The 27,852-nt window shown below is 40.8% G+C and overlaps 1 protein-coding gene across 2 annotated transcripts in view; it reads right to left on the minus strand.

Moving 5' to 3' along the window:
- Positions 1-27,852, minus strand: part of ell2 (elongation factor for RNA polymerase II 2) — a 168,102-nt gene that overhangs the window by 34,692 nt on the left and 105,558 nt on the right. For both annotated transcript variants that reach the window (XM_078565467.1, XM_078565458.1), the window contains exons 6-7: positions 20,389-20,513; positions 13,709-13,802 (exon numbers count right to left, since the gene is read on the minus strand). In XM_078565467.1, the coding sequence (XP_078421593.1) occupies positions 13,709-13,802; positions 20,389-20,513 (219 nt within the window). The remainder of the gene's footprint in view (positions 1-13,708; positions 13,803-20,388; positions 20,514-27,852) is intronic.

Raw genomic sequence — 27,852 nt, forward strand, 5'->3', positions numbered from 1 at the left:
CAACAAGTTCTTGAAAAGAAAAATATTTTCAAAGCTGAATACTATGCCCACATTCTTCCAATTTAATCTAGATTAGTTACCATATATCAAGCTTATTTTCTGAAAATTATGCCACAGCAGGCATATTTTGCTATTTTTTGTTTCGTTTAAACCTACATCAAAATACTATTTGCAGAATGGGTAGTGCAGTTAGCAGACTATTGCATTGTCCTTTTGTGCTGATATCTGGGTTTAAGTACAACCTAGATTGATGGGATAAAAATCTGCCAGTTATGTCACAGTAATGTAATAGGGCTATTCTTCTGAAATTGAGATTAAAACACATTGCTGGCATGGTGTAGGCCAGACCTTGGTGTCCAATACTGACATTGTATACCTGAAGTGAAAACAGTTTCATTTCCTAGCAATGGTAAAATTCTTTTAAAATCCGAAGATTTAGGCCATCAGGTGTCTCCTACAAACCGTCTTCTTAATCCTCTCCCCTTTCACTGCCTCGTTTACCCTCATCAACAAGTGCAAGGAGCTCTCAGACTTTTGTCAGTGAAACTGAAACCATCATCCAACTGTCTCTGCTGCTTCCCTCCCTTACCCTAACCTACTGCACTAAACTTCCTTTAAGGTTCTCCTTATCCCAGGCCTGAACTCGCATCTTTCTTTTTTACTGTCACATCTCCCCTAGTTCACGAAACCCATCGCCTACTACCTCAACCCTATTTCCAGTAAAAAGTTGACCATCCAGCTTCCTTTCCTGGCTTCCAAGTTAGATGATACAGTTTGAAGTACATCCTAATAGCGCATTTTCCTTTTAATACGATTTGTAAATTAGGGACCTTCCCCGAATAGAATTGCCTCCATTTTAATTTTAGTGCAGTTACTGAAAACGTGCAGTCTTTTCTTTAAAAAAATGAACCGCTGCTTCCTGCACCTGACCCTCCCGCTCGCAGTCCATCTCCCAAACCCTGGCTCATAGGAGGGTCAGGAGAGGGAAGCGACAAGCAGGAGGGAGCAAAAGAGGGAAGTGGCGATTGGGAGGAAAGTAGAGAGAGTTAGTTATTAAGAGTTAAGTTATAAGAGATTGCAAGTTAGTAAAGAATTTTTGGGCCAGTTAGGTTCAAGACAGCCAATAGGTTTTAATGTAAAAATTACAGGTCAGGAATGTAACCCACCCTGATTACATATTTTCTTATGGGAAAGTGATTTTCGTTTAGCATGCTCTTGTTTAACACGCTGTTTTTAAGGAACACATTAGGAGTGCTAAATGAGGGAAAGCTATATTATTTACTGTTCCCTCTCCTCAGGTACTCTCCCCCTCCCCTTCAAATCTGCTACCATCACCCACCTCCTGAAAAGAACTCTTGACCCCTCTGTCCTTGCAAACCATCACCCCATCTCCAACGTTCCACTCCAAAGTCACTAAACTTGTCGCAATTGAAATCTGTGCCCTTCTATCCCAGAACTCCACGTTTGAATCCCGTTAGTCAGATTTCCACCCCACCACAGTACCAAAGTGGCTTTTATTGTATGACAAATGACATCCCATGTGACTGAAACAGTGTTAAACCATGCCTCTTTATCCTTCACAACTATCTGAAGCCTTTAATAGGGATAACTACACCATTCTACTCCACTGTCAGCCAGCTGGGTGGGAATTGTTTTCTATAATTCTTTCATGGGTTGTGAGCAGGTTAAGGCCAGCTTTGTAGCTCATCTCCAATTGCCCTTGAGGAGGTGGTGGTGAGCCACCTTCTTGAATTGCCTTGGCACCCTCCTATTTCTCATCTACATGTTGCCCGATTGGTGACAGCAGCCGAAAACACAACAGTTTCTACACGTACGCTGACGATACCCAGCTCCACCTCACTATCACCTCTCTTAACCCTTTTAAATTGTCAGAGCGTTTGTCTGAAATCCAGTATTGGATGAGCAAAAATTTTCTTCTACTAAATACTGGGAAGACCAAAGCCATTATGCCCCTGCACAAACTTCACTCCTTAGCCATCAACTCCATCCTTTTTCCTGGCAATTGTCAGAGGCTGAACCAGACTGGTGTTGTATTTGTTGGAGATGAACTTCCAACCTGCATCACCACTAACAATGCCTAGTCACACACTTGTAAATATGTCTCTGCCTCAGCTCATCTGCTGTTGAAACCCTCCTCCATGCCTCTGTTACCTCTATACTCGACTTTTCCAATGGATTCCTATCATCTCCTGACATCTTTCATCCTTCATAAACTTAAGTCATCCAAAACTCTACCGCCATATACTAACTCACTGACCTACATTGGCTTCCGGTTAAGCAATATCTCGGTTTTAAAATTCTAATCCTAGTTTTCAAATTCCTCCATGGCTTCATTCCTCCCTATCACTGTCCTCATTCATCCCTACACTACTCATACATGCACTCCTCTAATTCTAGTCTCTTGCATATCCCCGATTTAAAATTACTCCACCATTGGCAGTCAAATCTTCAGCTGCCAAGGCCCTAAGCTCTGAAATTCCTTCCCTTGAGATGCTCCCTAGCTCCTACCTCTTTGACCAAGATTTTGGTCATCTGCCCTAGTATAGTCTTATGTACCTTAGTGTCAGATTTGACAAAAATATGATAAGAAATATCAAGACTATGCCATGTTGCCTTTTGAACCTTTTTGCCATTCAATAAGATCATGACTGATGTTTTACTTCAACTCCACCTGCTCATCCCCAGACTCCTTAACTTCTTAGAATACAAAAATCTATCAATCTTTGTCTTGAATATACTCAACAGCTGAGAATCCAAAGCCCTATGGGTAGAGAATTCCAAACATTAACAATCCTGTAAGTGAAGAAATTTATCATCAGTCCTTAACAGCCAACCCCTTATTCTGGGACTGACCCCTCATTTCAGACTCCCTAGCTAGAGGGAATGGTCTCCCAGCATCAACTGCATCAAGCCCCTTAAGAACTGTATATAGTTAAACAAGATCACATCCCATTCTTCTAAATTCTAGGGAATATAGGCCCAGTCAACTCCGCCTCATCCCAGGGATCAGTCTAGTGAATCTTCGTTGCACCCTCTCTACGGCAAGTAGACGCTTCCTGAGGCAAGGAGACCAAAATCATGCACAGAGCTCCAGGTGGGATCTCACCAAGGCTCTACAAAATATAATTCTTTACTCTTATATTTTAGTGTAATTCATTTCTCAAAGACTACAATAAATATTGCTGCCCTAATAGCCTGCTGTATCTATCTGCATGTGAGTTTTGTTACTTGTGTGCAAGGACACCCAGGTCCTTTGGAATACTAACATTTTGCAGTCTCTCATCTTTTAAAAAATATTCTGCTTTTCTATTTTCCTACCAAAGTGGATAACTTCACACATTATATTCCATCTGCAATATTCTTATCCACTCATTTAACTTATCTATCTCCACATGCAGCCTCTTGGCAACCTCCTCATTGCTTACTTTCCCACTTAACTTTGTATCGTCAACAAATCTGGATACAATACACCCCGTCCCCTCATCTAAGTCATTGACAAGATTGTAAATAGCTGGAGGTCCCAGTATCGTCAACAAACCTGGATACAATACACCCCGTCCCCTCATCTAAGTCATTGACAAGATTGTAAATAGCTGGAGGTCCCAGTACTGATCCCCACGGTGGCCCACTAGTTACAACCTACCACTATGGAAATAACCCATATATACTGACTGTTTTCTATTTGTTAATCAGTCCTCAATCCATATCAATATAACCCCCAATTTCATAAATCGTAATCTTGTACAACCACCTTTCATGTGGCACCATATTGAATGCTTTTGAAAATCCAAATATACTTTACCCATTAGTTCCCCTCATCAACCCTGCTAGTTACACTCTCAAAAACTAAAATTTGTCAAACACCAGGACTGCAGGAGTAGCTAGACACAAGAGGGGGAATTGCAGGGAGCAGGTGCCAAAGGATGAAAAGTCCCAAAAACAGGGAGTGCAACAGGAGAAAGGTCCCAGGAGGACAGTGAAGTCAAGGGCGAGAAACAAGAATCTGAACAAGATCCTGTTCAGTGGAATTGAAAGTAAGGAGCAGAGAGGAAGGCTCCAAGCTTATGGCTTAAAGGGAGAAAGCTTCAGGATGCAGGATTAAAAAATAGGCTTGCGAGAAGCCAGAAGATCCAAGGTGACAGTTGAAGGTCTGTAACTCTTTACTATGGGCATGTGAAGCAGTGGTGCTCTGTTGGCATGGCTAAATCTGAGAGAGAGTGCATGGAAGGAAGCTTGAATGCACGTGGCGTACTAGAGGAGAGGAACATTGGAAGGAGAGTTTGAAACTCTGGAGGTGGACCCTTGTGGAAGGCGTCTGAGAGAAAGTGTCGTTTGGGAGAAGATTCCAAAGCGAGTTCTTTGAGAGTGGGGACTGGAAACCCCCATGTGAAAGACGGAGTTCAGTGAGACCGATTGGCTCATGGTGCGACAAACGTCTGGGGGGTGTTGATGAGGGATCCATAGCATCTGCCACTTGGTTTCAGAGTGTGTTCTGTCTGACCACAGGTCACCTGTTGGTTTACATGGATTGTGTACTTACTGTGAACATGACAGTATAAGATAGCTTTTGTAACTTGTGTTATCCTTATGAATCTGTATATATCTGTAATGGTATAGTTGTGGATGAAGGAGTATTGTAATATAGTTCAAGTTTTCTTGTTTAATAAATGTTTTATTCTTTTGTTAAAATTTCATCAGGTGACTCCCGTGACCCTGTTCAGTAGCTGCCCTTCATGTTTCTAAGAAAAAAATAAAAGTTAGGATCTATCAAGCCGGGTTCCACCCCGGGACCTAGTTTGTCCAGTAGTATCAGCTGGGATCATAACAATACAAATAAGGCCAATTTGATAATTTATCACTCTATTAATTAATCAAATCTAGGGATAACATTAACATTAAATAGGAATGGATAGTAACAGTAGAAGGTTCTGAATTTTTCAATAAATCAAAAGCTGAAGTATACAGATAATGAGTTAAGCAAAATATTTAACTACTGTTAACTCTTTATAAAATAAGGTGGCTTCTGCACAAGACAAGCAGCTGATGGGTGGCTAGCTGGTGGGTTTTAATTAAGTCTTTAGTTGGTTTCTGTTAAGTCAGCTAATAGTCTAATGAGCAGAGAAACAGCAAAACATCTCAGTTTCGTGGAGTGCACAACCTGTCAGCTACAGCAGCTTAAGCAGCGGCTGGCATCACTGCAGTGCATTCATAAGGCTGAAAGTTTTCTGGATAGCACATTTCTACATGTGGTCACCCTGCAGATTAAGGGTGTGCAGGCAGAGAAGGAATGGGTGGCTGTCAGGCAGATTGTCCACCCCACTCTACAATCAGCATTCATTTCTGCGTACTTGAGAGAGTGATGGTTTCTTTCGGAAGTACAGCCAGGGCCAAGTCCACAGCACTATAGCTGACTCAGCTATATTGGTGGTGGTGGGGGAAAAGAGCGAGGAAGAGAGATTTGGGGTGGGGGTGGGGGGTGGTGGAGAGAAGAGGGGAGATTGACAAAGTAATACTTAAAGCAGACTGCAGAGTTTTATTTTATTCTTTTATGGGATGTGGGCATCACTGGCTAGGCCAGCATTTATTGCCCATCCCCAGTTGCCCTTCAGAAAGTGGTGGTGTGCTGCCTCCTTGAACTTCTGCAGTCCTTGTGGTGTTGGTACACCCACAGTGCTGTTAGGAAGTGAGTTCCAGGATTTTGACCCAGCGAAAGTGAAGGGACGGCGGTATAGTTAGGGGGACAAACAGGCATTTCTATAGCCACAGACAAATCCAGGATGGTATGCTGTCTCCTTGGTACCAAGGTCAAGGATATCACTGAGTAGCTGCACAGCACTCAAAGGTGAACAGCCAGCAGTCATGGTCCGTAATTAGTACCAATGACATAGGTAGAAAGAGAGATGAGGTCCCGCGGGTAGGTTTTAGGGAACTAGGAAAATAATTAGCAAGCAGAACCTGAAAGGTAGTGATCTCCAGATTACTCCTGGTACCCAATGAATATAGAAATAGGAGGAAAGAGCAGATTAATGGGTGCTTGGAGAGCTGGTGCAGGAGGGGGGGCTTTAGATTCCTGGGACATTGGGATGATTCTGGGATATATGAGTTGTACAGGCTGAATGGGTTGCACCTGAACAGAGTCAGGACCAATATTCTTGCAGGGTGGTTTTCTAGTGCTATTGGGAAGGTTTTAAACTAACTTGGCAGAGGCGTGTGAACTAGGACGTAATATTAGAGAAGAAAGACAAGATACACAAAAAATTAAGAGGGATGATAGCACTAAGGAAATAAATAATAAGTTAGAGTCAGAGTAAGAGAGAATGCAATAAGGTCCAAATTAGTACTGTGCATGTATGTGAATGCATGGCATGTGGGAAGCAAGACTGGGGAACTGCAGGCACAGATAGCCATGTGGGAATTAAATGTTGCAGTGCTAACGGAGATCTGGTTCAAAAAAAAAAGAGCAGAACTGGGTGCCAAATATTTCTCGGTACAAAGTATTCAGGAATGATAGGGAAGAAAAGAGAGGGGGAGGGTTGGTGCCATTGATTATGGAGAATAGTACAGTTTTTGAGAGAGAGAATATTCTATAGGGGTCAAGGACAGAATCTATTTGGTTAGAGCTAGGCAGCAATGGAAGTACCATAACATTATTGGGTGTATTCCATGGCCACCAACTACTGGAAAAGATGTAGAGCAGGTTTGTCCAACCTTATCAAGTTGGTGGCCGCATTTCAATTTTTCTCTCACTTGGGGCAGATGAGCAAATTTTGGAAAGATAAGGTTCGGCAAACATAGAACATGAATTTTGAAAAAAAGCTGACGTATGATAAGAAACAACTTGCTGAGCAAGTCAAAACACAACAATAAATTGATAATTTTGCCAGACCATCAGTAGCCAGTGGAAAGCAACCGCAGCCGGGGGAAAGCGACCGCAGCTGCGCCAGGGCACCAGCATCCAGGGGAAAGCGACTGCAGCTGGGCCAGAGCATCAGTAGCCAGTGGAAAGCAACCGCAGCTGGGCCAGAGCACTGGCAGCTGGGGGGAAAGTGACCACAGCCGGGCAAGAGCACTGGCAGCTACGTGAAAGCATGGTGTGCATGTGTTCCAGAGTCTCTATCTTCAAAAACTCGCCTTTGCTAGTGTTCGCTGCTCCTCCAATCACAGTCTATTTCTCTCCCATGTTTGCTGCTGGTAGGCTCACTGTTGAGCTATCAGCAGAAAACACATGAGAAAAACAGGCTGTGTTTGGAGGAGTTGGCCCCTGAAGAAATCTTCGAGCTCACTGAGCCGTCTTACTGGCATTTTCAACAATCGTTCTGGGGGCCACATGGAGGGGCTTCACGGGCTGCATCTGCAGGCTCGACAAGCATGATATAGAGGAACAAATTTGCAAGGAAATTATTGAGAACTGCAAAAACTATAGAGTAGTTATAATGGGGGACTTCATTACAATTTAGATTGGGATAGTAATAATGTAAAAGGCACAGAGGGGGAAAAGTTTAAGTGTGTTTGGGAAAATTTTCTAAATCAGTATGTTTGTGGCCCAATGAGGAAGGAGGCATTGCTGGATCTGATTCTGGGGAATGAGCTGGGTCAAGTGGATCAATTGTCAGTCAGGGAACATTTATGATCATAATATCATAAGGTTTAGGTTTGATAATGGAAGAGGACTAGCAGCAGTCTAGAATAAAAATAATTTATTGGAGAGAGGGGGAAATTTCAATCAGGTGAGTGGATCTGGCCCTTGTAAATAGGAATCAAAGATTCGCAGGTAAAACTGTAATGGAACACTGGGCTGCCTTTGAAGAGGAGATAGTTTGGGTAAAGTCAAGGTACATTCCCACAGGAAGCGTGCATGAGAGGAGGGGGATGAAGCAGGGAAAAAGGTGAAAAGGTGCGTAAGGCAGATGTCAGACTGATAATACAAGTGAGAACCAGGCTGAATAGGAAGTTCAGAGAGAAAGTGAAAAAAGAAATAAGAGAAGTAAAGACAGTATGAGAAGAGTTTGGCAGCTAACATGAAAGGGAATCGAAATCTCTTCTATGGGCATTTAAATTATTAAACGGTGGTAAAGTGAGGAGTGGGCCGATTAGGTGTCAAAAAGATTTATGCAGAGGATATGGTTGAGATATTAAATGAGTACATTGCATCAGTCCTTACTAAGGAAGAAGATGCTTCCAAAGTCATAGTGAGACAATTGAGACACTGGATGGGCTAAAAATTGATGGTAAGGAGGTATTTCAGGTCGAGTATCCTTCATCTGAAGCCCTTGGGGCTGATTGCGCTTCTATATTCAGAATTTTTCAGATTTCCGATGGGGGCCTACTTATATTACAATAGCTTAAGCCTAGGCTAGCTATAGTCTACAAGTACTAGGCTGTTTCTCCATTTACCAACTCTCAAGCATGCTACTTTTTATCTGATAACACTTACTGCACCTGTAATATAATATTACAATTCTTTATTAACATACAAATTAACTGCAAAGGATCTGTTCAAAAAACATTTGGTTTTTTTTGGTGTGTTTAGTCTTCGAATATGCGGATAAAGGGCATTCGACTGTAGAAAGCACGACTGCACTTAAATTTAATAATTCACCAGGAACAGATGGGATGCTAAGGGAAGCAAGGATGGAAAGGTTGGAGGTACTGGCCATAATGTTCCAATCCTCCTTAGATATGGAGGATGGTGCCAGAGGATTGGGGAATTGCAAATATGTTGTTCCAAAAAGGGTGTAAGGATAGCAAATACGAAGCAGTTAGTTTAACCTCTGTGGTGGGAACCCTTTTGGAAATGATAATCCTGATGTCATGAAGAGACTAATGTCTATAATGTTATTGGAAATTATTTTTAAATTAGAATTGTAGTAGGGTCTGTGTCTGTGTGTCTCTTAATTAGATTAAAGCCAGCTAGTCTGGGTGCTTTGATATATAGCAGTTTAAGATGTTAATTAGATACATGTAAGGAGTAGAAGGTAAAGTGCAATTTGCATTTGTTGAATAAACCATTCAAAAGAATGGTTAAAATCTTGCACCTAGCTGGGAGACACCACACAATGTGTTTATGTTACCAATAAAATTGGTGGAATGAAAGGATTATTGTTAGGAGAGGTAAAATTAAAAACCTAGTAATACAGTGGAAAATTTACATTCAAAGGGGAAGCTAGGTATAAACTGAAAGGAGTGGTGTGTGAAAGTCAGAGGCATTTATGATCTAACCAGCCTGTAAACCTTGGGCAGTGTCTACAAAGGAAACAAATTGAAAGGAACTTCATTTTGAATTTGTACGGTGAAATGTGCTTTGCCTGGTGTCTGTTTAAAGTCTATGGGTTATCGTTGCTTTGGTGAAGATTTGCCTGGAAGTGATTCATTTGGGGATTTGTTTAACAGTTATTATGGTAGTAATTTGTAGACACGTGATGTGTTTAAATTTGTTAAATTAATTAATGTTTAATTTAGTTTTATATAAAAAACCTCTTGATACTTGGTGGTTTTATTCCTGAATTCAGAGTTGCATCTCAAACTTACCAATTGAAAATATAGGTTATGACAATTGTTCAAGTGTCCCTCTGGGATTTAAACAACTCAGCCTTTACCAACTGCTGTGTCATAACACTGGACCAAAGTAAAAGTGACTTGGACAAATAGTCATGTGACAGTACAGAACTTGAGTATTGCTGAAAAAGAGACACATGCTGTTGAAGCTTTTTGTCTTGTGCTCATCAGGATACTTCGCAAGAATACCCATAATAAAGGGAATAACAGTTTATACTGCATGAGAAGAGAGTGCTGATTGGTTGCCAAGTGGACTCTGATTGGTAAAGGCATTGCCATGAAGAATACACCAAGGGACAGTTAACTCAAGCTTTTTTCAAATTCAAACCAGGCAGGTTGACTTCGATTGGTCAAGCCATTGTCATGAAGAATGAACCAGGGAATGGCTGTCCCCGAAGCCTTTTAGTTGAAAAAAGGCGCACTGTGTGGGCATGGTCTTTCTGTCGGCAAAGGACAGGGCCCTGTGTGTGAATACATAGAGTTTCCAGCATGTGTAATTGAGCCACACTGCAAGCCCGATTGATATTCTTAAATTATGCTAAGAATTACACTGAAAACCAATCAGGATTGTTAATCAAATGTTGTCCAATTGTGGAATCACATCTAATATTGGACACAATGTTTTGAGCTTTGCAAGTATGGGCTGGCTGGATACGGTCCATACTTTGCCTGTTGTAAACAGCCAAAGGGATGTTGACGACTAAGCAAAACCTGGGGAACTACCATTCCCTGGTTCATCCTCCATGGCAATGGCTTGGCCAGAGTTGACCTGCGTAGCTTGAAATTGAACACAGGCTTAGCAGTCAAATGCCCCCTGGTGCATTCTCCAATCAACACTCTCTTCTCATGCAGTATTCTTGCGAAGAGTCCTGATGACTGCAAGGTGAAAAGCCTAGACAGCATGTCACTTGGACAGTGTGGCTTAACTAATGAAGGGTAGGGTGAATTTTTTAATCATGTTCAACTAACCTGATTGAATTTTATGATGTGGTAACAGTGTTTTGCAGCATTTGATGAAGGGCCACGCAACAGGCTTGCAGCAAAGTTGAAGCCCATGGAATAAAAGGGAAAGTGGCAGCATGCCAAAGTTGAATGACAGGAAACAGTAGTGGTAAACAGTTGTTTTCCTGACTGAAGAAGGCTATATAATGGGGATTCCCCAGAGTTTGGTAATACCTGCTTTTCTTAATATACATTAATGACCCAGACTTAGGGTTACAGGGCACAATTTCAAGATTTGCCGATGACAAAACTTGAAGTATCGTGAACTATGAGGAGGATAGTGATGCACTTCAAGACGACAAATAGCTGGCGGAATGGTCAGACATGCAGCAAATGAAATTTAATGTAGAAAAGTATGAAAGGTTACATTTTGGTAGGAAGAATGTAAACTAAAAGGGTACAATTCTAATAGGAGTCCAGGAACAGAGGCATCTGGGGATATATGTGCCCAAATCCTTGAAGCTGGCAAGGCATGTTGAGAAAGTGGTTAAAAAAGGCATATTGGATCCTGGGTTATATGAATTGAGGCATAGGACTGAATTTTTGTGGAGGAGACGGGAAGGTTAAATCTGTAAACTTCCTGTTCCTGCAAACCTGTCTCCCTTAAAAAGGTCCCAATCCACCATATTTTCCTTCCAGAGAGGCAGGGGCAGGATGGGGTTGGGCCTGTCACCTCCAAATGCAGGCCCAAGACGGCAACGGAGATGAGCAGATGGCAAGGCTGGCAGGCTAGAATGTCCACCTCTGTTTACTTGGACAATGGCCTAGTTGCTGTGATGAATGGAAGGCCCTCAAACCTCTCATTCCCACAGCACCCATATGCCACCTATATGTCCTCCATAGTTGTTTACCCAGTCTCCATTATGGGCAGACCTCAGCAGCTGTGTCTTGGAAATGGACATGAAAAAAAAACTCCAACAATCTAATAGAGCTCACACTTGAACAAATGTTATACTGAAAAAAAGCACATTTAAAGAAACCATTCAGAAAAAGTTACATTCCCTCAAATGGTCAATCCACTGTAAAAAATACACATCTATTCAGGAACCACATCAAAGACAGATAATCCTTTAACAACCCTTTTTAACCGTCAAACTGTCTACACAGCCCCCTGATGTATAGGTGGTCCTGTAGCATTTGGAATTCAGCCAAGCATTTGTAATGGCCCCAGATGTCAAATCAAACCCTTCCAAATGGAAACAACGAAGACTATCAAAACTGCAAAAACAGATAGCTCTGTTTTTTCCTAAGCTACACTAGATGGTCTATCATTCAATGAAGTCCTCAGGAGCAAGTGTCTGTTTACTTTAAGTGAAAGCTGCAGACCAGTTTTTCTTTTATAATTTAAAGGGCTGTGGACATTTAAGTAACTTCAGATTATTACACTAGAGTTCCCAAGCAGTGTTTTCTTCAGTTTTGAATACATAGTAGCATTTTGCCAAATGGGAAGAGTATCCTCATGCATCTCAACAGTTACACAATGCTGATACATGTAACGGTCAACTTACTGTTGCAGGACAGCGACCTATAATCCTCTGAGGTGCAGGGGGTGGGGGTAGGGTTGGTGGTTGTTGTGGTGAACCACAATGGAGCCTGCAAGGACGGGAGTGCTGCATATGGGTGGGCTACACACATCCTCATCGTGTGACAGCCAGAACTGTCAGAAACAGGAATACAAGCAGGAATCCAGCATCACCCTTCATTTTTAAAAGGATCCCAAGTTGGCCTGACTCAGTAAAAATCCAGGTCAGAGGGTACAAAAGGAGAGGGATGATGATGAACCTTTATAAAACACTGGTTCAACCTTAACTAACGTATTGTGTCCAATTCTGGGCACTGCACTTTAGGAAGGATGCTGAAAGCTTTAGAAAAGGTGCAGGAAAGACTTATGAAAATGGTTTTAGAGATGTGGGACTTCAGTGACATGGATAAATTGGAAAACCTATGGTCATTCTTCTTAGAGGAGAGTAGGTTGAGAGGAGATTTGAGAGAGTCATACAAAATCATGAGGAGTCGAGGCAGAGGAGAGAGAGAAAAAGTTCCCGTTGGTGGAAAGGTCGAGAACCAGAGGACACTGATTTAAGGTGATTGGCAAAAGAACAAGTAGTGACACAAGGAAAAACTTTTTTCTTTTAAAAACAGCAAATGGCTAGGATCTGGAATGTACTGCTTGAGAGTGCAGTGGAGACAGATTCAGTTGTGGCTTTCAAAAGGGAATTGGATAAGCACCTAAAGAGAAAGAAGATGCAGGTCGACAGAGAAAGGATGTGGAGTTGCAGTTGTCGAGTTGCTTTTGCAGAGAGCCAGCACAGTCATGACAGGCTGAATGGCTTCTTCCTGTTCTGAAAGAATTCTATGTTTCTATGAGTCAAAGCGCTTTCCTCACTTTGTTAATTTTCCATTAATGATTCTCAGAATTTAGTTTTTCCTTAGTAATCCTATAAGCTCCCATCAAAATTTGAAAGTGTCTTAAATCTCCTTTTAGCATTCTCTGTTCCAGTAAAAATAGGCCCAATATCTCTAATATTCTCATCATCACACAAGATGGAATAAAGTAATGGAATCATAAAGGTACCCAAAGAAACTTGTCTCATGTGATGTCAATCTAAATGTTATGCAGCATTGCACAAGATTTAGGTGTCCTATTTTTTCCATAAAGTAATTTTTACTATTTGTCTATCAAGAGATATTTGTTGTTCAACAGGTTGGAAGTCAAAAAATGAAAATAGTCTCACAGACGCAAAGAGTTGAAAACTGTTATTTTTCAACGTTACTCTTACAGCACCCCAGCAAGGCCTCAAAATTCATCTCTTTGTAAAACAGTTAGGTAATTGCAATGAGGCTTGCTGCCTAGCAGAAGGCACTTAAGGCCTACTTAGAAAGCCCAAAGACAGCTACAAATTTATCTTTCAGCTACTACAAGAGTATTCTATGTTAAAGATCTTATCTGTGGAAGATTTCAAAACCTGTCAGCACATCATGCTTCACGCGGTTTCTTTATATTGGAGAACCACAAACAATTTGCATTAGAAATTGGTAAACAAACCTGCACAATTAGGGTCTACCGATTATGAGCACGGTCTTTGTACAATCTGTAATAATTGTAGACTTGGCAACTGATTTTATTTACCTCTGGTGGAGATGTGGATCCTCTATCTTTAGGGGGGCTTGATGGAACAGGGTCTGTTTGATGGCTATTAGAATTCTGCAGCTGGGATAATTTTCTGTTTCAAAGATTCAGAACACAAAAAAAAGAGTCAGACTCATCTTCCCATCTCAGATCCATGCAGTTAAATCTACTGTTTTCATTACATCCATGTACAGTCAGAATTCTATTTCTGTCAGAAAACAAATTACTGCAATATGCATAACATGCAATGTGTAATGCAGTCTGAAATCCATGAAACTAGCAAAAGTGCACATCAGACAATAGAATTTGCTAAATAAAAAAAATGTTCCAGAGGAAGTTTTCAGGTGGCCATCTCAGCTAACCTATCATCTTTGTTTCAATGCAAAACAGTTTTAAATATATACCACTGTTTTACCAGTTGTTTTAATGTCAGCAATTTGACTGCTGGCTGCATTGAAGCTAACTAATGTTCAACAGCTTCCACCTTGCATTGTTTGAGGTGTTCCTTTTGCAGCATAACTGCAGTCTACTGCCAAGCAAACTTTAACAGATTTCCAAGCTACCCAGTGGATCACTGTTAAAAACTTATGGGAACATGTTAACCCTGCAGGTCTTGGCTTCTCGCCAGCTCAACTTGGTGGCAAGCAGATCCAGGACTGCATGAGGTCCAGAAAGGTTACTTAATAGTTTTTTGTGTTTCCATTGGACCAGGAGGAGCAGGAGTGCTCCGACTTGCCCAATCTTCCCTCTGCTACCCTGATTGAGGATTTCTGAAATCCACTTCTCACCACTTGCCTGACTGTAGTGGTAATCCCTCTGCAGGAAGCCAGCTAGCACTTTCCTGAAGGTCTGAGGGTGTGGTAGGGTGGGGGGGAAAAGAGAATGATGGGGCCCACGTAGACAAACCTAGAGATTTTAACTCCTGGGTCTCAGTCTGCAAAGAACCAGATGGTTTCCCGTCCGGTTCGGTCCATGTCTTTACATTTACTGTGCTAAAATTTACTGACCATTCAGAAGCCAGTAAACGCAGTGCAATGTGGAACTAGAGTTCTAATTCATCTTTGCTAGCTTTCATTTCACTGTACAATAATAGTCAGGGACGAGAACTTGTATAGTAACTGGACCTTTTGTGCTAATGCTGATCATCATTAACAGTTTCTATTTTCTTCAATAGACAATTTTCCTCCAACAAGTGACTCAAATTAAGTGAAACCGTAATTTTCACTTCTAGATTAGGCCTAGTGACATTTCATTGCACATCTGAATACTCAGCTTCCTCAAATACTCTGCCTTCATGCAATACATCTATTTTATTGAATAAGGACTTTAAAGGAGAACAGTTTGTTACACTATCAGTTTTGGAAAGAAATTAGGATGTCTTAAAATATTTTCACGACAAGTTGATTCACATAGATATACTTGACTTTAAACATTAAACCCTTGCATACAACAGCTTAAAAAGTGATTAGCAAAGCGATAAAAACTGTTTATACTGTGCAAGACCCACACTAGTGCTACCATTTCTCTACATGCTGGATTTGCACAACCAACGGCAATTTCAAGTTATCTTTGACAAGAGTGGTTTCTAGGAAAATCTGATTTTCAAAGTCTTTCTGGCCATTGACCTAAGCAAATCCCAAAGCTTACTTTGGGGGTTGCCACCATCTGTGCAGAAGGGGCTGGCAGCATTAGCATTGCACTTGTATTTGGCAATAGTTTATGTTAACAGAGTCAAATTAATATTAGCTCGTCACACTGCACGAAACATTGTGAATACATCAATAGAATCCTCAGGTTTCATGTTAACTCATCCAGCATGGGAAATGTTCAGGCAATGTATTAGCAACAAGGTGATATCCAAAAGTAGTTTACAATAATCAGTAGAAAATTTTGGTTATCTGGATAACTAGATCTTTGAAATTAATACACCTTGTAGAACCATGCAATGTAAATCAGGATAATGAAGATATCTTCACTTTCAAGAACATCTCTTGAATTGGACTTTACATATTCGCTTGCTTCATATATTGATTTGCATTACAAGGCAAATTAAATTCTGAAACAAGAATAGCAATCACAATATAGCTGCAATTAGCATCTATTCTGCTCTATTAAGTGTACACACACGAATGGGCAAGTGCAGAAGATTTTAGGTAGAACAGATTAGGATGTGTGGATTGGTATGGGGATTAGGGATGGTGTAGTGTTGAGTGCTTCACATTAACATTTTACAACACAAGTTTTTAGACTGCGCTACAAAAATGGATCCTGTTGCTTCTCTTCATTAACTAAGGAGTTCTGATGAAAGCTCTATACCAGCTTTCAAAACTTAACTCGCCTTTTTTCTTTTCAGATTCTGATGGAGCTGGTATGTATCACCAGCACTTTTGTTTTTATTTCAGATTTCTAACTTCAAAGCCTTGTCTTCTCCCAAATTGTAATTGAGCACTCTACCCAGTAGGCTCTTTTCCTAATATCTGTTGTGAAATTAACTCCCTTTTAACCAGTTCAGAATATTTTTAAAAATAATCATAATCTGTTCTGTAAAAAAATCATACTGTATATTCTTCAGCTAAGCCGTTCTTTTTATTTTAACTAAAATTAAGCTTAGTCATTTTTTTTCAGGGCAAATCTTTTGGCTGAAGAACAAAATAAATGCACACTGGACATTATAAAACATGTGGAAAATAGTATGGCAATATAAAGATTTTGTTTTTAAAACATTTCAGCTAACCTTCAAAGAAGTCAAGAATTGGAGGGGGTGGTGAGAATAGGCAAAGACATGGTAAGAAGTCCCCTGCTCTTCTATAATGCCAGAGGTCTTTTATGGACAAGATATTACCTTATAATATTATTTTTACAAGTTTAATATTATTAAACATCTCATTTGAAGTACAGCACCTCCAACAGTGCAGTATTCTCTCAGTATTGCACTGAAATCTTAGATTATGTGCTCAAGTTACCGAGTGGAGCTTGTCTCACAACTTTCTAGTTTAGAGGTGAGAATACTAACACTGAACCAAGGATCAAATTCTGATATGAAAAGTAGCTATTCTATCAGCAAATTAAAAAATGGCAAGTGAACTGCATCCTTTGTTATTGATCACATCTACCAAAATAAGTGAAGAGGGCACTCAGAAGAGCACATGCCTCTGCCACACTGTTGACTCAATATTACTACAATTACATACCTCTTCCTTGAAGCTTTGCCATGCCTAGCTGATACACTAACTACAAAGCTGAAAAAAATAAAATTTTATTAAGAGCTCCCAACTCATTGAGGCGGCTTCAGGCCAATCCACATTCAACAACCTGCTCTGAAAACTCTGCTCATGTTTTGATAGCTTTGACAAATCCCACTACAGCAGCTGAGACAATCCACAACATTCAAAAACAAATAATTAATAACATTTAACCCACAACAAAATTCTGGGGAAAAAAATCAATTTGCCCTATTTCTCCATGTTAACAGATCCTTTAAAAAATTCCAAGATCCAGATCTGCATCTGTGCCAAAAACTAAGTGATTCTTCCTTGGGCCATACCCTATGTACCATATTTTGCTGAAATTCGACCATCAGTTTTTGAGATATGTTATTTACAGACTAGAAGGGGCAAAAACATTACCTCCTCCCACTTTCAGTGGGAGGTAAAAATAATAAACCTGTGGTTCTCTATTGATGCTGAGTTACAGCTCAGAAAAAAAATAAGAGTTTTGTTCAAATCCATCAAGAGCCATTTAAGATATGAGCTTATCCTTCTGATACTAATAACTTGCACAGCTTTATATTTCATTGCATTCGGAATGCCTCCAATGTGACACTGATGACTGTTGGACCAATTGCTGCCTTAGCCAATTTACCATTTGCATCAGCCAGGCCCCCAAACAGCAGAGGCAACAGAAGCAATACCGCAAGAAAATTAACAGTGAAGGCCTCAAAGATCCCATCAAGGCAGTCCTTCAGTCAGTGCCTCATTGGCAACTGTCAACCTCCAGCCACCAAGAGCTATCAGTGTGCCCACAGTGCCTGGTCAGCCCAAAAGTCCACTATAACAAGCACCTATAAAAAAGGTCTTTTCTTTATTGTTTAACGGGATGTGGACGTTGCTGGCTAGGAGAGCATTTATTGCCCGTCCCCAATTTCCCAAGGTGGTGATGGTGAGCTGCCTTCTTGAACCGCTGCAGTCCATGTGGTGTAGGTATATCCACAGTGCTGTTAGGAAGTTCCAGGAATTTGACCCAGTGACAGTGAAGGAAGGGCGCTATATTTCCAAGTTAGGATGGTGCATAGCTTGGAGGGGAATTTGCAGGTGGTGGTGTTCTCATGCACCTGCTTTCCTTGTCCTTCTAGGTGGTAGAGGTTGTGGGTTTTGAAGGTGCCGTCGAAGAAGCCTTGGTGAGTTGCTGCAGTGCAGCTTGTAGATAGTACATACTGCTACCACTATGTGTCAGTGGTGGTGGGAGTGGATGTTTAAGGTGTTGGATGTGGTGCCAATCAAGCGAGCTGCTTTGTCCTGGATGGTGTCAAGCTTCTTGAGTGCTGTTGAAGCTGCACTCATCCAGGCAAGTGGAGAGTATTCTATCACACTCCTGACTTGTGCTTTGTAGATGGTGGACAGTCTTTGGGGAGTCAGGAGGTGAGTTACACTCCACAGAATTCCCAGCCTCTGACCTGTTCTTGTGGCCACAGTTTTTATATGGCTAGTTCAGTTCAGTTTCTAGTCAATGGTAACTATCAGGATGTTGATAGTGAGGGATTCAGCAATGATAATGCCATTGAATGTCAAACAGGGAGGGCGGGGGGCAGCATGGTGGGAAAGATGGTTGGATTCTCTCTTGCTGGAGATGGTCATTGTCTGGCACTTGTGTGGCACAAATGTTACTTGCCACTTATCAGTCCAAGCCTGAATGTTGTCCAGGTCTTGCTGCATATGGACACAGACTGCTTCAGTATCTGAGCTGTCGTGAATATCTGAACATTGTGCAATCATCTGCAAATATCTCCACTTCTGACCTTTTGATGGAGGGCAGGTCATTGATGAAGCAGCTGAAGATTGTTTCCTGGTAGAGAGACATTGTGACAGGTTTGACGAAAACAACAAAAAGATACAGGAGCTAATCACCTTTGTACTTCCTTTGTCTACTAACATTTTCAATACTTTTAAGGGAATTGTTTTGTGTTCAAGATAAATGATAGTAGTAGGTATTTCACAGCAAACAAAGCTCCACCTCAGTTTGTCTAAAGATTGTTGCTCTCATGCACCAAGGCAACAGCTGGCTACATATATCCATGTCACTGATCGCACAACTGGACTGTCAATGGAGGAGACCCTAATATGTAATCAACTGAGAATTATTTGTTTCAAATTATTAAAATGTTCTGCACAACATTCATGCTGTTACAAACATTGTGTTCTAGCTTTGGGATTTAAAATATTAACTGGAAGATTTTGGATAATACACTGAACTAGAACCATTTGATCGATGTAGAAGTAGGAAGAGATTTTGGCTGCTTTTGCATGCTTGGCATTATCACTCCAACAACACCCATCAATTCTTCAAGATGCTGAAGCAGTTTTCTTTGAGGTCTCTTAGAATACGTTAGTGATTCATATGGATGATAATATTAAGTGATCTATTAAAATAAATTATTGAATCTCAATGAAATAGTGATTCATTACATATATAGCAGTCTTAATGAAAAATGCTTCCTGTCAACAGGTTGAAACCAGAACTAAGCATAAATCAAGAAATTTTAACTGCAACTCCAAAGTAAATATAAAATTGTTGAATTCTATCTAATCCACAATGCAGTAAATACTTTTTGAGACAAAAAATTCTACCTCTGAAGCATTAAACATGTGCTATTAAAAGCAATTCTCCACCCCTCTCAATAAAGATGCAGAGCTGAATTGTTGACTATCAAGGTAACAAGTCTCATATTGCGCTGGTGCCTGAATGATCTCTCGTTTGGTTTGCTTGCTGTGTGTTGTCTTAGTAAAACTGGGAAATGGTCCCTCACATTCTGCAGACCATTTATCCCAAAGCCTTTTCTCCGCAAACATGAGATCATCCAAAACTCTGCTGCCTGCTTCTTAACTCACATCAAGGCCCGTTCACCTGTCATCTGTGTTCGCTGATTTAAACTGGCTTGGGTGAAGCAATATCTTGATTTTAAAATTCTCATTAGTACTTTCAAATCACTCCATGGCCTCATCCCTTCCTATCTCTGTAATCTCATCCAGCCCCTTAACTGAGATATCCACGCTCATCTAATTCTGTATTCTTGAGCATCCATGATTTTAATCATTCCATCATTGGTGTCTGTGTCTCCAGTTGCTTAGGCACTAAGCTCTGGAATTTCCTCCCTACACCTCGCCATCTCCCTACATTACTTTCTTCTGTTAAGACATTCCCTAAAATCTACCTCTTTGACCAAGCTTTTGGTCATCGGATCTAAAATCTCCTTATGTGGCTCAATGTCATATTTTGTTTTATAATGCTCCTGTGAAGTGCCCAGGGACGTTCTACTATGTTAAAGGCGCTATACAAATAAGTTGTTGTTGTTGAATATCTTTCAGAACTCTAATCATTGGCTCCACAGTTGCAAAGATTCGAGAATGCTTGCCTTTATTTTTCTTTTAAAAAAAATCCACTAGAACAAATTGAAGTCGATTTACCTGGAAACCACTCTGTCAAACAATTGCCGATCCTCTTCCGAGTAACCAGGCCAGTCCCGCTGAACCTCCTTATACACAAAATCCTTCACAGTATAGGAGTTGTCTTTTGGGTTTATATTAGCCACCTATAAGAAAGCAAGCTTTTATACCAATGGGAACTGTCATCCTAGATTAACTGTATCTAACAAAATAAAAGTAAGGCCATGCTAAAATATTACTGCGATTGATTTTGGGCAGCCAAATAATAGAAAATCAAAAATTAAATTATCAGTTTGATACAGCTAGTAGTACCCTTTCTGCAAAGGAAGGTCATGAGTTCAAGTCCCACTCCAAGAAAGGAACATAAACCTAAGCTGACAGCCTGCGCAGTACAAAGGCTTTATGGTTAAAGCAAAATCCCATGCATCTGTCCAATGGCTCGGGCAGATTTTAGTAAGCTATTTGAAGAATAGGAGCTCACTCTACATTCCAGCTATTTCCTTCCCTCAAAGAAAATGATCAAAGATAGGCCAACTTGCCATTCATCTCATTGTTGTTTATGAAATCTCCCATGTCTGCTTACTTAATGGTGAAGTGCTATCAGATGCACTATGGTGCAACATAAAGCCAAGACTTTGAGGGAATTTAAAAGAAAATTAAAACAAGTTACGGTGTTATACTAGTTCTAACGAGTTTAGTCTTAAAACCTCTTCCTTGCGATTATAAAACTACTGAGGAAGCCTTAAAAGTTCCTTAGTTAAGAATTAACAAACCTTTAACTTTTTCACTGAAAAAAGCTCAACAACAACTGGTCCTGCTCAAGGTTCTACAACAAATACATACCATTTAGGAATTAATTATTTTATATTTTTGAACTTTTCCATCATTTAGTGCTGAAGGGAAAAGTTTTTTAAAAATCCCTATTGGTAAACAAAGGATCAGAAACCAAGGGCGGTTTTAGGCCCCCCTGAAGGAAGGAGACTTGTAAATTGCAGTGTGCAGCTTGTCCCTGACCTTATTGCTCAGCCCCCGCCTCTCCAGAATTTTTTTTTTTTAAAGAGGTGTGGGGGGGGGGGGGAAAACGGTGGAGGCATTGGACGGACCACCAGTCCTTGGGCCGATTGGGACCCTTAGTGCCCCATCCCACCCCCGCTGCTATTTTACCTGTGGCAAGGGAAGGCCCATGCCAAGCAGGTAGCCCCATAGCTTTCACTGGGTGGGCTGGTGTTGGCAAGGTGGGGTGGGAAAGGCATCTCCTTTGGGGGTCCAAGCAATAGGATGAATTCAAAAATGAGTCTCATTGAAGTTCAGTCCCTTGTCACTCTGGGATTTTTCAAAGTCTTTCATTCTCTTGCCTTTTCACCCTCAAGATTATAGGACCAGATGTGCGAAACACTATATGAAGAAACTATCAAAAGATTACAAACTGCCAATTATAAAAAGAGACAATACTCAAGACATAGGATAAAATTATGCTCATTGGCAGTATTGTTAAGCTCTTCTAACTTAAGGTCATTTGCTTTTACAAAAAATAAAGTATAATGTGGAGATTGGCAAGAGACATTACAATATGATCCTGACAATTTCATTTAATCCAGAGATTAAGACTTACAAAAACTAGAGTTTCTCAGGTACTACACTTTTAACCCACATAAGAATTTAATAACATTTTACAATTAGTCGTTGGGTGATATAGGACTTGAGTATTGTTGAAAAAAGAGACATGTCTAAGCTATGTGTCATGCTCATCAGGACACTTCGCAAGAACACCAATATCAGGGAAGAGCAACAACTTATACTGTACGTGATTAAAGTGCTGATTGGTAGAGGCACTGCCATGGAGAATGCACCAGTGGTGATGACTGGCAGTTAACTGTCAAGCATGGCTTGAAATTTAAACCAGGAAGCTTGACTCTGATTGGTCAAGGCATTGCCCTGAGGAATTAGTCAGTGAATGGCTGTCATTTATTTTGTTTAGCTGAAACAAGTGCAATGTGTGTACATTCTCTTTCTATCTGCAAAAATCAGGGCCCTGTGTATTAACATATGTAGCTTCTGGTACATGGTGAGCAAAAGGCTCAGGCCCATTTACCAGGTTGCCGATAAGACCAATCTTATAGCATATGGAACTGTAAGAATCCCAACGTGTATATTGACCAATGAAGATAGACTTGTGCTAGACCGTGGTATAGAACCCCCTGGCGGATTTCTCAACTAGTACATCAAGGAAGGGGAGTTCATTTGACTGTTCTATTTCATGGGTTAATTTGGACACAGGATGGAGCCCATTAAAGACATGTAAGGAAATTGTTACATGCAGCTGCAGAAATAAACATAGCAAATGTATCATCCACATATTGGAAATATGCGAGGGGTGAGGGAGGTCCAAATTTGTATCCGTTCGTATCCATTGGACCTGACGCTCAACATGACTGGATAGCCTGCTCAAAAGTAAGCTAAAAGAATGCTTGCTGGGCTTGTGTAAGAGTGATGAGCTACCGTATGGTATATATGATAGGGTTCATCCTCATGGTTCGCTACATTCGTGTATGTATGGGCTGCCCAAGACACACAAAATTGATGTCATTTTAAGCCCCATCTTATTTATGTCTGATTCTGCACAATATGAATTGTCCAAATGGTTGGGTGAATTGTTACAGCCAGTTTTGACCAAGTTTTCCACATACATGACGAGGAACTCCTTCATATTTGTGAAGGCCATACAGGACTTGCATATCGATAGCAATGCTATGCCCATGTGCTCATTTGACATTGCTAGCCTATTCACCAATGTTCCACTTAAGCAAGCCATAGATATTTGTATTGCAGCACTACATCATGATAACCTAAACCCGCCACCATTGTGTGAATCAGTATTCATTGAACTTACGAACTCGGCATCTTGTGCAGTTAAGTTCAGCTTCAATGACACTATGTATGCCCAAATAGATGGTGTTCCCATGGGATCCCCTCTAGGCCCAACTCTCGCAAACATCTTTGTTGGATTCTGTGAGAAACGTCTCTTCGATGCAATGGCACCTAACCTCCTACCTCTCGCATATTTCCGATATGTGTATAATGTTTGCTATAGTTAAATCCGCAGCTGCATGTAACAATTTTTTTACATGTCTTAATGGGCTCCATCCTGTGCTCAAATTCAACTTTCAAATGGAACAGTCAAATGAACTCCTCTTCCTTGATGTACTAGTTGAGAAATCTGCCAGGGGGTTCTCTACCACTGTGTACCACAAGCCTACTCTCACTGGTTATATGGGATTCTTACAGTTCCACACACTATAAGATTGGTCTTATCAGCACTTTGTAAATGGGGCCCAAGCCATTTGCCCACCATGCAAGCTTGATGCTGAAATAGGGCGCACCAAAGGTGTCCTGCAGGATAATGACTACCCTGATCACCTTATTTCTCACTGTATTTCACGCAAACTCATGAATGGCCTAAGGCTGTCACTTTCAGCCATGAAAAGTGCCCAGCCTACCTCAGATCACCCCGGAAGGGCATGGTATCTCAAAAACTTGAGTAACAGGTGAAGCTAGCTGTTTCACATTCTACTATGCAGTAGCAACACAAGTGGCATTCGCCACTAACAGGATGCTGCCATCAAGCTATAAAGACGTTCTGCCTATCACCCAAATGAGTAATGTCGTATATGAATTTCAGTGCCAGTGAGATGCTAGGTATGTAGGTCATACATCCTAAAGACTGGTGGATCGTATCAAACAGCATGTCCCAGCCGCTGTTCGCAACAGGCAAGGTACAGACCGTACCACCTAGCCCGTGCTTGCAAAACTCAAAACAGTGTCCAACATTAGATGTGATTCCGTGATTGGACAACATTTGCTAAATAATCCTCAGTGTACTATGAGTTACACTGACAACCAATTTAAGATTGTCAGTTGGACTCAGTTTGGCGCATGTGCATGTACTGGAAGCTACGTATGTTAATACACAGGGCCCTGTTCTTTGCAGACATAGAACATGTGCACACATTGCACCTGTTTCAACTAAACAAAATAAATTATGGTCATTCACTGACTCATTCCTCAGAGCAATGCCTTGACCAATCAGGGTCAAGCTGCCTGGTTTAAATTTCAAACAATGCTTGGCAGTTAACTTTCATGCACCATCACTGGTGCATTCTCCATGGCAACGCCTCTACCAGAGCTCATTTGCCAACCAATCAGCACTCTCTTCACGTACACTATAAATTGTTGCTTTCTCCTTATATTGGTATTCTTGCAAAGTGCCCTGATGAGCACAAGGTGAAAAGCTTAGATATCTCTTTTTTCAGCAATTTTACAATTCATACCATATGCTGACAGCTACAATAAATATATTTTTACTTCAAAGACAATTCACTGCCAGTTTCCCTGGATGATTAGCGAGAACTACTTCACAATCGGTGCAGTCATTAAGTATACATTTGGTACTAAACCTTATTGATAACTTATTTTACTTGATTAGAGGAAAAAATATACCCAAGGACCCCAATCTTATGTTCTATCCAGCAATTCTTACTGGAAAGCAAGCAAGTGTTAAAATAAAGGCAAGATCAGACGCAGTTGTAGCATCAAGGTTTGGCTGCCTAGTTAGCAATTAAATGGATACATAAAAATGGCCACTTGCCATTGGAATGGTTGTACTGGAATATTGATTCCGTAGAATGGTTTTCCCTTTTGCTGGGGGGTGGGTTTTGAGCAAGCTGATTTTTTTAAATTAACATATTAGTTTTCATAGTATACTTGGGATGGACAGTAGCATTAGAGAAAAGGTCACTATTTAAAAAATAATTTCTAGAAAACACAGTGGCAAAAAATAAAAAGATAAATGGACAACTATGGTCTAGCATCAGCTGTGGGAAAACTCTTATAATCCATAATTTAAGATAAATTAGTGAGCATTAAAAATATGTGGGTTAATCAAAGACAGCCATCATAGATTTATTAAAAGTAAGTCACCTTTGAGAAATTTAATGGCAGGACTTTCGGGTCATCGGGCGGGCGCGGTGGACAGGCCCACAAGCAGTCAGGAAATGGCCCGCTGCCCGCGATCGGCCCCCAACCGTGATTTCATGCTGGCTGGTCAATTAACGGCCCGCCGGCATGAAAGGCATGCTGAGAAACTCAGTGCTGCTGGGGTGGAGGCGGGAGATACACAAAATGGGAGGAGGGGGATTGCTGAAGTCAGCACAGGCGTGGGGGAGCGTGCAATGAAAGCTCCCTGAAGGCAGAGAGCTGCCTCTGGGAGCTGAAGTATTTTAAACCAATGAATAAAGTTTTTAAGATTCCGGAAAAAATGTCCACAGAGCAGATTCACTCACCTTAGCATATAGGTTTGAAAAATTCTGCCCCCCAATTTTAAAAAAAAATTTAATTACAGAAACCTCATCCCACCCGTGCTGAATGATTAAATGAATGGGTAAAATTGGCAAATACATTTCAATGCAGGCAAATGTGAGGTCATCTACTTTCAATCTAAAAAGGATAGAACAGGATGCTTTCTGAATGGTGAAAAGCTGGAAACAAAGATTCAAAGAAACATTGGGATCCAGGCACATGACTAATTAAAATGCCTTACAGGCACAGAAATTAACCAAAAAAAGTTAACATCCTTTATATCTAAAGGGTTAGAATACAAGGGAATAGAAATCATGCTTCAGCTATACACAGCCCTAGTTAGACCCCACCTGAAGTGACTGTGATTGGTTCTAGGCATCACACCTTAGGAAGGATATTTGGGAGAGGCTGTGGCTTAGTGGTATTTTCAATGGACTGGTATTCCAGACGCGGGTTCGAATCCCACCACAGCAGATGGTGAAATTTGAATTCCATAAAAATCTGCAATTAAAGTCTCATGATGACCATCAAACCATTGCTGATAATTGTAAAAACCCATCTGGTTCACTAATGCCCTTTAGAGGAAGGAAATCTGGCCTACATGTGACTCCAGACTCACAGCAATGTGGTTGACTCTTAAATGCCCTTTCAACAAGAGCAATTAGGGATGGGCAATAAATGCTGATCTAGCCAGCGACGTTCACATCCTATGAACAAATATTTTAAAAAATTATGCTGGCCTCCGAAGGAGTGCAGTGTGGGTTTACCAGAATGATACCTGGACTCGAAGGAATAATTATGAAAAGGGATTACACAAAAAGATGTTCTGCCTACCACACAATTGTGCAATGTTGTGTATGAATTTTAGTGCTGGTGCAATGCCAGATATGTAGGCCATACGTCCCAATGACTGGCTGATTGAATCAAACAGCATGTTCCTTCGGTTGTTCATAATAGGCAGAGTACAAACCGTACTCAACTAGACCATGCTTGCAAAACCAAAACTAAAGTGTCTACTGTTAGATGTGATTCCGCGATTGGGTAGCGCTGAGTACTCTAATAGCTACACTAACAACCAATTTAAGATAATTAGCTGAGATTGTAATGGGCCTCATTTATGCTTGCTAGAAGTGACATATTTTCATACACAGGGTCCCGTTCTCTGCAAAGAAAAGGAATATATTCAAGCCTTGAGCCTTTTTTGAATTACTCGGAAACTTGGGGCGCCTACAGTTCCCTGTTGCTCTCTTCATAACAATGCCTCTGCCAATCAGGATCAACTTGCCAATCAATCAATCAGCACCCTTTTCTCCTGTAGTATAAACTGTTGTGAAAGCTTGAAATTTGGTATTCTTTTCATCTTGCACCCAATAGGACATGACAAGTTTTGGTGACATGTCCCTCCTTTCAACATAACATTGTATCCTGTGCTCATTAATGTGTTATCTTCAACACCTGGGTAGTTACCTAGTGGAAATTCAGGCAGACTGCAATCAGCCAGGTTAATGCCTTAGCAGCACAGCTGAAAATAACCTCCAAATCTGAGCAATAATTAGGTATGGTTTCCAATTTGTTGCATTCTTCATTTTGTAATACATCTTTTCAGGATTGTGATAGAGCATTAATTTGTGTAAATTGCCTTTAGTCATTGTGGAGAATCTGCTTTCCTTGGAAATAAGTTAATTAACCAAAACCAAACCCAAAATGAAATAACATTCTTTTGGCACAGAAATTATTCCAAGAGAAGGCAAAGGAAATACAATGGTTCAGAGTAGGTGTCAATCCTCCAGGATACTGCTAAACACAATCCTGGAGAAAAATCATAGGGACATTAAAAAAGTGTGCATGAATTTTTCATTCCCACTTAACATCCGTGATATGAGTATTGGGAGATAGTACAAAAAGGCTGTCCGACTGGCAGTCAAGCATCATTCCATTGCGTAATTTTGTTTTCCAATTAGGGTGGGAAGGTAGTGCTCTGCAAGGTGACCAATGGTGATTGTGTGGTGATGGGGAGATTGGAGGCAGGAGGTCATGTGATGAAATGTCCAGGAATATATGCAGAGTTGGTAACCATAGTTCAGACAAATTCAGTAAGGAAATTGAAAAGTTTCAACTTTCATTAATAGA

Source organism: Cetorhinus maximus, chromosome 2 (assembly GCF_964194155.1).
Source record: "Cetorhinus maximus chromosome 2, sCetMax3.hap1.1, whole genome shotgun sequence".
NCBI classification, from domain to species: Eukaryota; Metazoa; Chordata; class Chondrichthyes; order Lamniformes; family Cetorhinidae; genus Cetorhinus; species Cetorhinus maximus.